General features: G+C 41.8%; 1 protein-coding gene across 6 annotated transcripts in view; it reads left to right on the top strand.

Moving 5' to 3' along the window:
- Cd44 (CD44 molecule (IN blood group)) overlaps positions 1 to 16,284 on the top strand; it is an 82,794-nt gene that overhangs the window by 40,433 nt on the left and 26,077 nt on the right. For 2 of the 6 annotated variants that reach the window (XM_050147115.1, XM_050147116.1), the window contains exons 4-10: positions 2,183 to 2,251; positions 5,173 to 5,394; positions 8,998 to 9,120; positions 10,980 to 11,096; positions 12,425 to 12,550; positions 14,866 to 14,979; positions 15,455 to 15,571. In XM_050147115.1, the coding sequence (XP_050003072.1) occupies positions 2,183 to 2,251; positions 5,173 to 5,394; positions 8,998 to 9,120; positions 10,980 to 11,096; positions 12,425 to 12,550; positions 14,866 to 14,979; positions 15,455 to 15,571 (888 nt within the window). The remainder of the gene's footprint in view (positions 1 to 2,182; positions 2,252 to 5,172; positions 5,395 to 8,997; positions 9,121 to 10,979; positions 11,097 to 12,424; positions 12,551 to 14,865; positions 14,980 to 15,454; positions 15,572 to 16,284) is intronic. The other 4 variants (XM_050147117.1, XM_050147118.1, XM_050147119.1 and 1 more) reach the window with 4 other exon arrangements.

Genomic DNA, 16,284 nt, shown 5'->3' on the forward strand with positions numbered 1-16,284 from the left:
TTTCTTCTCTCACTTGGCCTGCAAATGCTAAGTGACCCCTAGAAAGAGTCAGTTAACACTTTAATAACTACTCGGGGCCTCACTCTCCAGGCTTCTCCACAGGCTTCCAGACCTGTTGATAGCTGTGAACCATTTTAGGAGACAGCATCTTTGGGGTACTTTCTGTGGGAATTGGGACCTTTCCTCCCCTTTTCTCTCATTTGACAAATAGATGCCAAGTGTCTCTCTGTTCTCATGCAATGTTCTGGGCCAAGCAGACAAACTCACTACTCATTTAGTAGAGGCCACGCCTCTTTGTGGCAGGGTTGGAAGCAGGAGGTGGGTGGCGTGAGATTCATATGAGAGTAACATGAGCGAGAGAATTTTAGATCATAGTGCACATGAAGAAGAAACGAAAGAATGACACGCGATGGTGATAGGTTTGGGGAAGGGATGGAGCACTGACTTCACCATTGGTGACTTTCTCATTTAAAGGTTCCCTTTATGAACTTTTCACAGCAACTTTTACAAGAATATTTTCTGTAAAACATACTCTCCTACTTCTGTCTACAGCTGACAGCAGCTTTTGCTTTCAAAGAACTGACTGGAAAAAAAAAGCAAGCAAACAAGCAAACAAATAAACAATAAACAACCAGTCTCTTTATATTTGGCAAAAGGTGTTTCTAGTAACTTAGAAGCAGCCACTACCTACTTGCCCAATTTCTGTTTCTGCCTGTGTTATGAGTGGGCAACAGTATATGACAGGGAACTTGAAAATGTTTGACATCTGCCTTCCTTGTGACCCCTGTCTGCCCATTTTCTGCTACCCTGTCCCTCCAACACACCCACCCATCAATCTCTTTCTTCTTTTCTCTTTGCCAGAAAGCAGCTCTAGGAGAAAGCACGCTAAGAAATTGTCATCTAACGCCAAAGTGGCCATGGTCACCATAAAAGCTGTTGTTTTTATGGTGTTTTAGGGTGTGAGGGAGGCACTCTTGTAAGCCTGGCACTTAAGAGGTTCAGGCAGGAGGATTATGAGAATAAGAGCAGCCTGCGTCTCAGAAAAACAAACAGAGCAGGTAGACCTACAGCACACAAGTGGAGGCAACCTTTACGTGAAAGCAATGCCACTTTATAGCTCCCTGCAGTTCAAAAGCTCCATACCCACTAATAAAACATCTGGGCATGACTGGGTGGTGGTTAAATTGCTGTTGTCTGCGTCTAAGATTTAAAGGATAACACACAAATCAGGAATTATTGGTCCTGACTTCTGAGGCCAGAAATACTGGCCAGAAAGCGCCTAGAAACACCTAGGGTTGACCAGTTAGCCCAAGTCATGGCATGGAATCCTAAAGAAGGAGTGGGAGTAAAAGATAAATGGAAGACAGGAAAAAAAGAAGCCAAATGATAAATGCCAAGACAGCGTGGGTGCCCATGCCAAAGGCGGCCAGCCCTAGCTGTGAAGCCCTGAGCGTGGAGGAGGCACTCACAAATACCAGCCAAATTAGTGAAGCCATTAATGCTGTAATAAGTGAACGGGAATTTGTTGGTTACTAAATATTTTGGTTACCAGGTAAATTCACTTGTTATTAACATATCTATTTAAAACATATTTGAATATCTTCATAGTCTTCTGATAGTCGTGTCAATCGTGTGTGTTCACCACAGTTCCCAGCATCCCATTGATACCTGGGATTACAAATGATTTTCCATGATAGTCTGTACCTGCTTTCATTATAGCTTTAGTCACAACGATTACACAAATCTTTTTCCACTGAAAAGAGATTTAGACTCCTCTTTAATTGTATGCTTAATTGGAGAAGGGCCACGTCTGTCTTATTACCAATTAAACGTGAACCATCAGGCTCGTCCCTGTGCCAGGTATATGCATGTCTCCGACTGTCCTTGGATAACCCAGTCTCTTTTCCCCAGCTCCGGGATTACAGATGTCAGCACATTTGCCCTAGAACACGTGTGCTTCTTAGTGAGTGATGTTACCGGGGTGGGAATAGTAAATTTTTGACACTAAATAAGATTGTAAAAACACATCAAAAAGGGTTGAGAAGTTCCTCATAGATTTATCAAGTTTCAGGAGAAGTTATTTAGGACAAACTCTATTCTAACTGAGTAATAGGACATATTAGCTGTGAGAAGTTTTTTAAATTATTAATTTTTATTTCATGATTTTTTTTCTTCCCCATAGCGCCCCTTGAAGAAGACTGTACATCTGTCACAGATCTGCCCAATTCCTTCGAAGGACCAGTGACCATAAGTACGTACCTCTTCTAGTTTGGGGTGATTTGTCTTATTCTTGGGAAAGGTGTGTTCATCTACTACTGTTAATATCCAAATAGGCTATTAAGTTGTTTCCCTATGGGGATAATGGCTGTGATCAACACCCCATTCCCCTTTCCCATGATGCCTTGAAACTGTTCTCTGATTTACCCTATGCCCCACTCCCGAAACATCAGTCGTCTGAAAACCACTGTCGCACACTGGGACCCCGTCGGTGTACTCCACAGTGCTACTGTCTACTTGATCTTTCTCTTCTACATAGAATACATTTGTTTTCCAAAGAAACTGCAAATGGAGAACTAACACCATTTGCCATAAGTTGAAGGTAACCTTAAAAATCAACTTAAGTGCAAGACAAGGTAAATGATAGTTTTTAACTTCAAGCTGTTGGAGACTGTGTGCCTGAGCTGTGCTCTGATAACATAGAAGGTTAAGGCAGTTTGAGGGATGGAGACACCCTCATGGGAATTCTCTTGCTGACATAACTGAAGTACTTGATTATGAAGGCCACAAGCTTCCTGGGATGTGTTTCAATACCATTTATACCACAGCCACCTCAGATAATCTCTAGACAATTGTGTGGACCAATGTAGAAGATGGAAAACACTCACCAGAACTTCCCAACTGGTTAACTTGTAAACCCTAGTACCTTCACTTCTTTTCTCACTGGAAAGAAGAACAGTGTTGAAAAAGGTTTATTTCTGCTCCCTTGGGCCCAGACCCCAGCAGGGTGTGTGGACACGGTGGCAGTAGTAGTGGGATGAGCTCTCCCTAGACTGTGGGAATCCAGCCTCTCCCTTGGTCTGTGCCTGTATCAGTCAGAGGATGCTTCCCATCCCAACAGCTCCATATGATATTAGAGCGACAATCTTTCCTGAGCTTCAGTTTTCTCTTAGGCATAAGATACATCATGTAAGAATTATCATGCAACTCTAATGTGTCTCATGTGTGCCTGGCCCATACCAGATGTTTAAGAAATGCCCAGTTCCTGGCGCACGCCTTTAATCCCAGCACTCGGGAGGCAGAGGCAGGCGGATCTCTGTGAGTTCGAGGCCAGCCTGGTCTACAAGAGCTAGTTCCAGGACAGGAACCAAAAAAGCTACGGAGAAAGCCTGTCTCGAAAATTAAAAAAGAAAGAAAGAAAGAAAGAAAGAAAGAAAGAAAGAAAGAAAGAAAGAAAGAAAGAAAGAAAGAAAGAAAGAGAGAAATGCCAGCTCCACAGTTCCTGAAAATTTCCTTCAAAGTCCAGACTTTTATAATTTTGGTCAATAGCATGGTTTGAATATGTCCATTCCAAGCGTTCATGTATGGAAACATACCTCCCAATTTTACACATTTATAGTTATTGGGGTTGAGATCTTTGAGAAGTGATTGGTATTGGATGAGTAGAGACAGGGAGGCCTGATGACATTGGTAGCTTTATAACGTGATGAGGAGAAGAAGCAGGCTTGTTGCTATCTTGTCACATGACACGCTCTGCCATACCATGGCAGACAATAAGAATACCCTCAGCAGATCCCAAGCAGACACTGTGGTGGTGTTCTTGAACTTCTCAGCCTAGACTGAGCTTAAGCAAAATAAGCCTCATTCTTCATAAATTATCTGGTGGTCAGAAAGATGCCTCAGTGTTGAGAGCACTAACTGCTTTTTGCACAGAATTGGTTTCAGTTCCTAGCCCCAACAGGGTTGTCACAGATGCCTGCAACATCAAGATCAAACTCCCTCCTCTATCCTGTGTGGGCTCCTGCACACATGGTACACTAAGTTCATACAGGTGCACACAAATATTAAATAAGTTATACGTTTTTTAAAAGTAAGGCAATCTACATTGTCTTAGCTTGAAGTTGAGCAGAATGCAGTCCTTCGCAGTCAATAATCTCAGATCTTTTTCTGCAGTCACTGTCACGGTGATTGAGACCTTTGAAAGTTTTTTCCAACACTTGTTTTACGAATAGTTTCATTTAAGCAAGTTAGACAAGTGAAAAATAAGGAATCCTTGGTACCACCTATGCCATTCAGCAGAAAATATTCCCAGAGAATACACACTTGTAGCCTCGTATAGCAAATGATTGAGGCTCAAGGCAAAAAAATATACATTTAAGAATGGATAAAAAATTAATGTGTACTTTTTCATCCTCTGATTCATTCTGGTCAATTGTTTATTAAACCAAAGATTTGTGTGTGTGTGTGTGTGTGTGTGTGTGTATGTGTGTGTGTGTATTTGCCAATTTTAAGGTGTGTGTGTGTGAGTGTGTGTGTGTGTGTGTGTGTGTGTGTGTATTTGCCAATTTTAAAGTTGAATTTCCTGGAGTATGGTTGAATCTCTGGTAATATTTAGACAAATCAGTTTTCTACCCAGAAATAGGGGTTTGCTTAAACTGGCAAAAATTACCCCTTAGAAAGAATCTTTCTAATGGATTACACATTTATCTTCTTTATGGAGGCCATACAACTCTATTTCAGATCCTTTCTGGAGATGGATGGGATTAATAGCAACACAATTTATACATATTTCAGAAGAAACTGTAAAGGGTGGGAAAGGTGTCGTGGATGGAGCCTCCAGTTATTCTAACTACTCTGCTGAACACTAATCACGACCCCATCCAGAAGGCAGGGCCATTCCTTTACGAGTAAGGAAACTGCAGCTTCCGGGGTTACCTGGTCTAGAGCTATCCAAAGCTCAGATTCAAGTGTGGGGACTCCCTAGCACCTCAGCTTCCTCTGCCTCATCTCCACCTCATCCACTCCATCTCAGCATCAGACAGACAGACAGATGTGCTTAAAGCAAGAGAAGGTAGCCTCAAATGGCGTGTCGTGTCACACGACAACCCACTGTCTTTCCTATACTCAAGATCTATGTGCTGTGAGGTTCTGAAGGTGCCCTCTGTGTCCCCTCAGCTATTGTCAACCGTGATGGCACCCGCTACAGCAAGAAGGGAGAGTATAGGACACACCAAGAAGACATCGACGCCTCAAATAACATCGATGTTGATGTCAGTAGCGGATCTTCCAGTGAGAAGAGCACCTCAGAAGGCTACATTTTCCACACCTCCCTGCCCACTGAACACGCAGCTGGAGATGAGGATGAATCCTACTTCACCAGGAGCACCCCGAGCACCAGTAAGGAGAAGGGAATCGCCGTGTTTTTCCGACAGCAACTCTTTGGCAAATGCCAATGGCCCTCCTGAGTGATGCACACCCAGGTGTTTTCTGCTATCCCTAGGCATCGAGGGTCGGGTCCCTGTGCCTGTCTGTGTGCATTGTCTCCTGCTTTTCACATTTCGTCCATCTTCGCCTCTGTTCCTCTTAGTTTGGGATAAGGTGTGCCATTCTGGAAGGGTTTCCTCAGGGAGGTGCCTCTTTTCTCTTGTTGCTGATGACTGGGCATTGCCTCAGCCCTCTTACAGAAAGAATATTTGCTGTTGCTTGGTTCATTCTTGTTTCTTTTCACTATGCATAAGACTATTCTTTTAACGTTACGGCTGCAGAGTGTGCATAGCATCCCGAGAGTTCCTTCTACAGCCCTGCCTGAAAACCCTGTGTTTTAATCTGATTCATTTTCAAGGTTCTGATTGTGTACCACCCAGTCATAGTCCTCAACCATGCTATTCTAAACCATTCCTGTGTTTTGGTCCAAGGAACAAATGTGAAGGGTTTTCTTTTTACGAGCATAATATTTTTATTGATTATTTGGGAATTTCATACAATGTACCCCAATAACACTCACTTCCCAGTCCTCCTAGGTCCATCCCCCACCCTTCTGACCTCCCCTCAAAAAAGAAGAAAAACAACAACAACAACAAAAGAAAGAAAGAAAGAACAAATAGATCAAAAGCAATTTGTGTTGCCCATGTATTCTATGGAGCATGGTCAAACTCACAGTGGTGTGAGGGGTTTCTGAGTGCCTTTGCCAGCTGTAGTGCTCTAGACTGCACTCTGTTAGGGAAGATTCCAGTGCTCTTTGGGTGTGTGGCGGCGAGAGCAGGGGAGGCTATACCTGTGACTGTGCTGGGGGACTTTGGGTTTGTGCAGCTGGGCTCTGTTGGAAAGGTGCTCAGAGCTCCTATCTCCTCCATTTCCCTCTCTGTACTTTCCCTGTTGTTTGTTTAGAATGGGGTTTCAATTGACCGGGCTCCTTCTGTGGAGGACTATTCAAACCAAAAAGGGCAGCTAAGTCTTCACTGGGTATCCTAGTATAGTGTGCATTTTCTCATTTCCTGGCTGCAACTCACAAGGGGTGGAACTCTGGCTTCTTCCCGGTTTGGCAGGAGCGTACTGGCTTGTGAGTATTCAAGATAGGGCCCTTTTTAATCCCCAGGTCACTCAGAAGTCAGAGAGCCTCCCCAGCACTCCGATGGAAATTAGCAATGTTTTCAATTTCTGTTATCAGGTTGCTGAGTGAGAGGAATGGGGGATGTGAACAGGTGCAGAATTCCATTCATTCCCAGGAAATTCTTTGAAGTCTGTCCAAAAAATCCTCCATCAGATTCTGGGGTCTTAGAGATGCTCAGTGTGCAAAGTGCTTGCCTTGCCAGCATGAAGACCTGGGTGTTTTGATCCCCACATCCACATAAAAACTTGAGCTTGACAGTTCAAACGAGTGAGCTGCAGGTTCAGGGAGAGCTCCTATGTCAAAAAGTATGGCAGGAAATAACCTCCGACCTCCACACATGGACAAGTACTCAAGGCATATCTTTTCACGCATCCCACACCCTCCCCGGTCATTTCTTCTCTATGGCAGCTAAAATTAGAGGATGATAGCAAAGAAAAACCAGGGTGGTGTGAAGTTTTCATCCACTCACTCCAGACTGTGTGGCTTCTCTGGTCCAGACACCCCTCTAGTTTATGGGGGTCAGAGGTAGCTCCACCTCCCGGGATACAACATCCTAGTTCGGAAATCAAAGGAAAGGAGTGTGTGAGATTTAACAAAAGCGCAGATCAGACTTCGAGGGAAAGGAGAATTTTGCTTTCTTTTTTTAACAGAGCACGCAACTTAGTTCCTTTCAATAGGCGAGGAAGGGGGGGCTAATTCCCCCACCAGGGTAGGGGTACTTGGACATAGCATATGGTACGACAGAGTTGGCATGGAGAAGCCTTCTGAGTAGCATCCTGCTTTTTGAGTCCAAAGAGGAGCATCCCAGGAGCTCACTTATCACTGTTGGGTGGAGGGTTGAGACATAGTGAGAGGGAGTGGACACAGATTAGCGTGCAGGGGAGCAGAGGTCAAGAGCTAGGCTGGCTGAGGACATGGAAGAAGCCGTGTTTGGCTTAGCCAGACTAGCTCATTCCTTTCTCAAGGGTGCTCAGTGGGTGGCAACAGGGAGAACTAGCAGGAACAACAGGCTCTTTCGACTTGGAGTTTCCCACTGACTGTTAATTATAAATATTATTTTTGGAAGAGTCTGACCGGGGGTGTGTCATCAGTCCTTTCTTATTGGCCTTCTGGAATTCTCTGGAATCAAGAAGCCTAAACTAATTTAGGAAATAGGCTCTTTCCTTGGAAAGTTCCACTTCCTGTCTTCTGGGTGTCAAATGAATAATTTGTTTTCTGTCTCGCATGACCTTACTTGGGTGGGGCAAATCAGAAACTGATGGCTAGGCTGACATTTCTTTCACTGTCTCCTCTCACACAACTCCATTTAGGAAGAGAGAAAGGATGCCCATGTGTCTCCTGCATGTCCATTTCTTGTTAGCTCTTTTTTTCTGGGGTACTTCAGGGTAAGCGACGAAACTAAGCATCTTTAGTGAATATCCAATAATGGGGAGTCTGTAGACTCTTGTGGGTATCTTACTGGGCCATTGTGAATAACTTCTATCTCTGCTCTCACTAATGTGATCTTTGACACTCATTGTGTGTGATGTCCCAGTTCTGAAATGGAGTTCACATGACATCCAGTGGGTTCTCCATGGTACACAAGAACTACCTGCAGTCTGAGAAGACCAAAGGTTTTCGGAGAACTGTTTGATTTAAAACATTTTCTTTTTAAAGCTAGATCTGATTCAGATATTTATCTCAATGAAATTTGCCATCTTGTTTCTATGGAGAAACATTCTGGAAACAGTCCAACTTGAAAGTCAGATAAAAGATTTTTTTTAAATTAATAACTGTTTTTATTAACCTTTCTCTAACTTGGATAGAGTTCAGTGATTCTTTAGTTTTATCAGCTCTATGTAGGAAAGTAATAGATACTGGAGAAAATTTCATCTAGTGACAACATTTTAAATTTGCACTATCTCCAAAATTCTTGCCCAACGATAAAGTTTAACTTGTGCTTGATGAGTGTGGGTGGAGCCAGATGTCTCAGACTACCTGGGCACGACGTTGAACAGACAGAAAAGATGCAGACGTCCTCAAAGACCTTCCAAAGATGAAGTCATTGTAAGCTATGCTGCACGGAAGGCCTCCAGATCACGTTTGAATGACAGATGCCATCAGGAGAAGAACAAATCTCTGCCCACTGCTGTTAGTTCGCTGCTTCAGATTTCTCTGGTCATGACTTGAGGCGTTGGCATAGAAGACTGAGAAGCATTGAACCAATGCTCTGATCTGCTGTTTGGGGCCCTACAATTCTGGGAGATGTTAGGAGGCTGGAAAGATAAAAGTGGAGCTTGACTTCGTTTTTAAAATCCTCATTCTATAATAAATAGAAATATTCTCAGAGAGTACAGGTTTTATAGAGGACAGGGGAATCTCACTAAATGATATTTTCATAATTAATCTAGTTGCCTCAACTGTGCACTCAAACAGCCATGCAGCAACTCAGAAACAAAATAACTGGATGTGGTTTTGGTTTGGTAATTCACAATCCACGACACAGACTCAGGAGCCCACGGCATCAACCGCAGGTAAACTCTCGTATCTTTTGCTTGCCACCTGTCTTCAGTGAGGTGTTAGAGATGGGTGTTCATTATCATCTAGAGACAACATTCATGCTGGCATCAGGTTCTGATGCCATTCAGTGGCCTCAGAGACCTGGGGATCCAGTGTCTCCTAAATGCCCTGCTTTCATTTTGGCAACATGAACATAGAGGCAGATGATTTTTTTTCCCCTATGACTATGACTCATTCAGAAGGTGACCTCTAGAAAGACATCAACTGACCAAACAATCATACTAATAGGAGAGGACTGATTCAAGAAGCATGGAGTTTTTTTCATTCTTTTGGACACTGAAAACCTTTCACAAAAAAGTTTAAGAATGACAATGACCTGTTGCTTTATAACAGCGTGTAGAGGTCACACGTAAGCTCTGGGAGCATTCGGTCATTAGCTCTCAGTTATTTTGACTTGGCAGCTTTGCCTGGAGAGTTGGGAAAGGGAATCAGCCTATAAAATGGAAGGTAATAGGGATTTCTTCATTTATTAACTTATATCGATAAGTAATTTCTGAATAGGCATTCTCTCTGCAGACAGGGTGTCATAAGGGAAAGTGGCCTTAGACATTTGCTCTCCTTGTAAGGCCGTGATAAACTATATCCTTCCTCTACAAACTATCATGTAATGGAACTCTGCTGATGTTCTGCTGTGGTTAGCACACCACAGCGATTAATGTCATGCTGAGGTGGGCGCAGGGAAGAGATGGCAGAATAAGGAATGTTGTTTGTTATTCTGACTTGCATGATACACCTTCAGAGGACAAATAGCGTGAAGGAAAGGGCTCTGCAGCTCTCTTGGATTGGTTCTCAGCTCTCTTGATAGCTGGCAAAAGGAAATTCATTGATTGTTGTATTCGGAAACTTACTGATGGGTTCAGCTTTCTCTGCTTAAACTTATCCTGGTGTTTTGGGTTTCCTATTATTTCCATGTGCATTGCTGATGATGTAATTGGCAGCCTTTGGGAGTGTTCATATCAAGGCTTGCTTTGGTACTGGTGGAGTCATTGGGTCCCTTCATTTCCTGTTTTTCTTGGTACATTATACTATTTTTAAAAAATGGATCTCAAAATGGACTGCTCTTTTATGCAAAGTAGTGTGTGGACATGAAAATGATTATGGGGAATGTCTCTAGGGTATGTGCACCCCCTTGGGAAACAGTGGGAAGACATCTTCTTCTGTGTCCTTCCTGTTCCATTCTCACTTTGCATTTGGGATTCACGGGATTATATGCCTGCTACTTCCGGCAGAATATCATACCCTCAACTCCTGGGGATGATATTGGTTAGCCACCTTCAATTGTGAAGAACATCAAAGGGCTTGGGTTCCTAAGAGCTGACCACTAAAATCACAACGGTTCAGATTTGGAGAGGATCTTAAATTGTTTAGTTCAATCTTAAATTATTTCAGTTATCATCTGATAGTTTAATTCTAGTTTTTAAAAGAGCATTTTATATCTGAAATTCTCACCACTGGTTTTAACTTGGCCTCATGGGGAAGGAGACAAATATTCAATCCTTTTATAGACTGAAACTTTAGATAGTTCTCGTAATTTCTGAGACGTCTCCATTGCCAACTGGACTTCAGACAAGTATCTAGCACTGGCTTTTCATCTTAGATGAAAGCATGGACCACTTGGTGCTTAAGGTTCCTCCACCTCTGGCATTCTATGGACTTCAGTTTGGGTTCCTGAAAGAAATGGAACTTCTTTTCTTCTTTCCTTTCTTCCTACTACCTGCGTCAAGATAGGGAGAGAGTGGGAGCATTTACCATGCTATTTCTTAGGACCTGATAATTAACCTTTCAACAATCAATTTAATCATGGTTACAACAGCCTTGATGACCACCCCTGACACACCACCCAAGAGGCAAGAAGCCCAGGACTGGTTTTCATGGTTTTTTCAACCATCAGAGTCCAAGAGTCATCTTCATACGACAACGAAGATGCCTGGTAACGAGACAGAGATACCATATATCATATGCCTGTTTGACAGCCCTTAATAATTCTCATTAACCCATGGGACATGGTTCAAGTCTAAATGTCATTCTGTCCTAAAAATGTTGGTGTCAATTTAGGAAGGGTCGTGAACTCTGATATCTTTATGTTTGTTTTTAATATTACTAATACATGGTTTCTTCTCTATACTTTATAGGAATCGATATAGCCTAGGATAAAGTTAATTGGGAAATTACGAAGTGGGGCAAGATGCTGGTGATAACAGAACATTCCAACTCTAAAATAGTGTCTGGGAATATCCTCAAGATAGCAAAGTCAAAACTTTTTATAAGGATATAAAAAACATAGGCAAAACTACCAACATATAGATTTCTATCAATTGATTTAATCTTGGGTTGGACACCAATAATAAGAAAATCAAATGGTGATCCCATTAGATAGCCTGAATTGCATTCCGAAGTTAGAAGAGAACTTTTTAATAAAAAAGACACCTTTTCAGTAACTGCTGAGAAGAGGTCTAAGGTTTCCATTTTCTTTTTAAAAGCAGCATCCAAAAATTGAAAGTGAGAAATTCTCAAACTCTGGGCTGAGGTCCACTGTCATCAACCTCTTTGAACCTTTTTGATTGAATAATAAATGGCAAGAACACTTCTGCTAATTGACCTTTTTTCCTCTATGGGAATTTTTATTAAGGATGAACAGTGTTCCTTCTATTTGCATTAGAGACATAGGTGAAAGATAAAGACTGAGAAACTGCACTACCTTTCTAGAAATGTCAAAATGAAGCCCCTTACTTCATATAATCAATGAACCTGATAAGAAGTAAGACTAGAAGAATAACTTTTTAAAATGAATTTAAAATATATGATTGTAGCTATGTAATAGTAGAGACTTGACATTGGAGTATTAATGCAGGTGTCTTGACAGAGCAAATAGGGATATATAAAACCGTCCTATTCTTGTCCTGACTCTTTAGTTTTAATTGAATATTCTAAAGATGTAATAAGAAAGACACCTGAAAGCAAGGGGAATTTGCTTGGGCCTGTGTTTTGTTGTATTTTTCTCTAACTTCTCAGGTAGGCTCTGCCCGTAGTTATTCTTAGCCTCCTTAAAGAATATTGAGTTGTAAAAATTACAGCCAATTGTTTTAAGGTCCATGTATTAGCTTCAGAGATGAGGGCTTACAGATATATGAACCTACTCTTTCACTTTCTTCTTAAAATCTTGGGAACTCCATAATACCACCCATGCCTGACTTTCCTCCTTGGTAAAATGGGTTGCTTGGTAGCCAGCTCAACTACTAATGTAAGTCACCACAACAGGTACGGAATCAAATACCAACCCAACAGGCTGGGAGCCAAAGGAGGAAACTGAAGATGACACAGACAAATACCCCAGTTTTTCTGGAGCAGGCATTGATGATGACGAAGATTTTATCTCCAGCACCAGTAAGAACAATCAATTACAGTAGAACCATTCGTGCAAGGCTTGCTGAGGGACCTACACGATGTGGTATCTCTCTTGGGAAACGGATGATGTGAACCTGTGATTTTACCTCGGTTCCATTCTGATGAGATTTTGGAGGAGGAAATAAAATTTTGTGAATAGAAACCAAAACATATTGCTGAGAAAAATAGCTCCTGAAGTTTCAGACACTTCTTTCTGTTCTGTTTATCCATGTCTGCTCTTATAGAATGTTCTCATTCTCAAGTGTAGCTAGGGAATGGCATATTAAAACGCCACAGCTAATACTCACTGTGTCCCTGCTGTGCCAGACCATGGGAGCACAGGGTGGAAAGGCCAGAACTTGTGCCTACAGGAGGCTGGTGGACTACTGGGACAGATGTTAACGTGACTTGGAGGATAGGGATGAAAAGTTGCACATGACCCTGGACTGAAAGCTTGAGAGGCCCTATAATGACTTAAAACATAGAAGAACGTCCTTAATTAATCAAAAAAAATGGTTGCAATTAAAGGGAAAATTTTAAAAAGTTTCAACCAACTTTCTGGACACCAATATAACAGAATGACAGTAGAAGGAAGACTACCTACCAGCTAAGCTTTTTAAAAGGCGTTGATAATTAGCAAAAGCAGAGAGTGGTACCACTATGTAATCATGTGCAAATCTGTGAGCTCTGTAAAACTCCCTAAGGACCCTGAGAGGGAGGATGTAGAGAAAAATGTCCCGTTCTGCCCCATGACTGTTTTCCCTGAACTTGTCAGAGGCTAAGATTTTGCTGGACAGAGATGAGAATCATAAAACTGATTTAATTACCATTTGGAGAAGGGATTTGGGGTACTGCATTAGCTATCTTAGACAACGGGAGCTTTATCCACCCCATTGCAATTGGAGGATTTCATTGCCAAGTGAATAGGACCTGCAAGGGCAGGACCTAAAAGTAGTTTGTGACTTGAAGACATCTGAGCGTGTGGTACCAGTACAGCAAACACTAGAGACAGACCAGATTTTCTGTGTACAGACTTAAGTGGTGCACTCCTCAGATGGGAGACTCTACAGTGGTTAGCAGCATTAGAGAAGAACCCTAAGAACCCCACACAGTGAGCATCACTATGACAGTATCTTTTGGATTCAGGATGCAGCTTTTCTACACAGGAATCTCAAAAGCCCCTCTTGAAAATGCATTAATATGGTCACTTTCCAAGGGATAAAGTTACCATGCCATTTCCCCTTATCTTTGCAATGTGTATTCAAGTTCAGTTTACTTTCTAACTAACACCTATGCCCTTTGATTCAACAGGATGCCCTCTTTCTCCTGGAGGCTTGGGCTAACTATCACTTTTTCAGACTTATTAGAAATGTGGTTAACGACCAAGTATTTTCTTAACTTGTAATTTTTTTTTTAATTTGGGTATCAAAGTAAAATTTGAAGGAAGATGAACTTGTAAATAAGTTTTTCACAAAATATATAGTTTCTGATTCTGTCAAAATGGATCTCGTTTGCCTTTTCTGTCCCAGGCTTTTCATTTGGCATGCTATTGGGGCATTGGTGAACTGACATGTCTTTGTTTTCCAGTGTGCTGTGCTGATGGTGGCTGGTTACTTCTTAGTTTTTCTATGAGCATATGCATCTTGGTCCTCTTTCAGTGGCTCTGTTGGCTTGCTTATAACACGTTCTTTACTTAATAAGAATCTCATGGCTTTTTGGTGTATGTTCAGAAAAAATGTAGCTAAGCCAAATGGCTCTGAAGCAGAGATTCCTTCTGATGATCATCTACATGAAAGCTTTGGGTCTTGTGGTGTTTTCTTCTCCTCAGCAAAATCACTGACAAAATAGTGATTCCTGAGTTATAACTCAGCTATCAACCTCTTCAGCTTAAGGATCTACAGCTAGCACACCTACCAATGATACCAACGAATGGCTTGGACTTCCAGGTGCAGAGGGCTTCTACAGTTGGCATGGATGACAAAACTCTGCATGTCTTTGGCAATTCTTGGTGGAGGGCTAGTATTTTCAAAGCTGTTCTTCCTGCTGCTGCAACCTCCTTGACTATTTTATCCAGAAGATCTCTTGTTCTAAACCCAAAGGTATTCTGTGACAGAATATGAAGGACATTGAGATACAAAGCAACATGGCGGATGAAGCGGAAGGCTCTCTCCTTTCTCTCCATTTCCACTCAACCATCTATACAACCCTGTATAGATGAGGTGGTGTGTAGACTACAGAGGAGTAAAATGTACGAAGCAAGCAACGAAGGCTCCAGAAATAGCATTTTCTAATTGCCTCAATCATCATTATCACAGTTTCATCCACTCCACGGGTTTCTGACCACCCAATACAGAACCAGGACTGGACCCAGGGGAAGCCAAGCCATTCAAATCCAGAAGTACTACTTCAGACAACCACCAGGATGACTGGTAATGAGTTATGCACATTTCGTTTATGATTCTTTCCCTCAAAGCCTATGACGTTGTGAAGGTTAAACATCTGGACATGGTGGGAAATTTAGTTAATGTCTCATCACAGATCCTTAGTGAACTTTTATGAGGGTACTCAACTCCACATGGGTGTCATTTATCAACCATACTACCTGGACACAAGGTATTTCACGTCACTTTTTATTAAAATGAATATATATGAATCATTTATGGTACTGTCTCTGACAAGGTAGTTATTCTGGAATAAGTAATATCAAAGAAATTTGTACCTGTTCATTTTCTCAGAGGACGGATTAGTGAAATCACTCAGATTTATTGAGAGTAAGTACTTAGAGATAGTGCTTAGGCATAGCACCTGTCGGTAAAGTACCTGTTAGGTACTTTAGTGGAAAAAAAGGATTATTAAAGACTATTTGTTTAAAAGTCACAGTGTGCTTAACCATCATCACAACAGATGTAGACAGAGACAGCACCATTGCTCATGAAGAAAACTCAACCCAGGAACCACAGCCTCCTGTCAATCACCATGAGTATCAGGATGAAGAGGAGACTCCACATGCTACAAGCACAAGTAAGAAGGATGATGCTCTGAAGTTCTGGTACCCAAGTTAGCAGAGATGTTGTTTAGCTATTGGCCATAATTTTTGTCTCTGCAATTTATCTGCAAAACTAAAAGGGGCCAGATCTGCACACAATTTTTAGAAATAAGGAAGAAAAGATGGCAAGTTGTCAAATTTTCCAAGAGACCAGAATGCTTACAAAGTAGATATGAGATGGTGTTTTTGTGCTAATGATTCCTCATGGCTCTGTTTTGGTGGTTGGTGTGTGTGTTCAGAAATGTGTGTGGGGAGCATGCCCTTCAAGTAGTTAGTGTCGGATCTGGAGGGAAAGCTTCACGAATGGGCAAATCTTTCAAATCATCTTTGAGGAAGACCTGTGGTGCACCCAGTTTCTTTATTCCCACATTCCCTTTCTTGCTTTGTGGTAGCATGTTACTACTCTGTCCTTGGTGGAAAGTCAGGGCCCATATGGTTTCTTTTCAAATTCTAAGCTACCCTTCTTTTGTCAGAGCAACTTGGAAAAGGTCCCGATGCTCTTATTGCTATTTCTACTTATTAAAATATCTCAGATTTTCCAAAAACAATCTCAAAATGTTTCACCTCTGGATTATGAACCTAGGACAAGAAAACAAAGAAAAAGTGAAATGTGTTCATCTTTCCTCTGTATCTCAGAGAGATGCCTACCTTCTTTGGAATAAAACTGATCTTTGAGATAACATCTTGT

This window comes from Alexandromys fortis, unplaced genomic scaffold, assembly GCF_014885135.2.
Source record: "Alexandromys fortis isolate MF-2015 unplaced genomic scaffold, M_Fortis_MF-2015_v1.1 scaffold_12, whole genome shotgun sequence".
NCBI classification, from domain to species: Eukaryota; Metazoa; Chordata; class Mammalia; order Rodentia; family Cricetidae; genus Alexandromys; species Alexandromys fortis.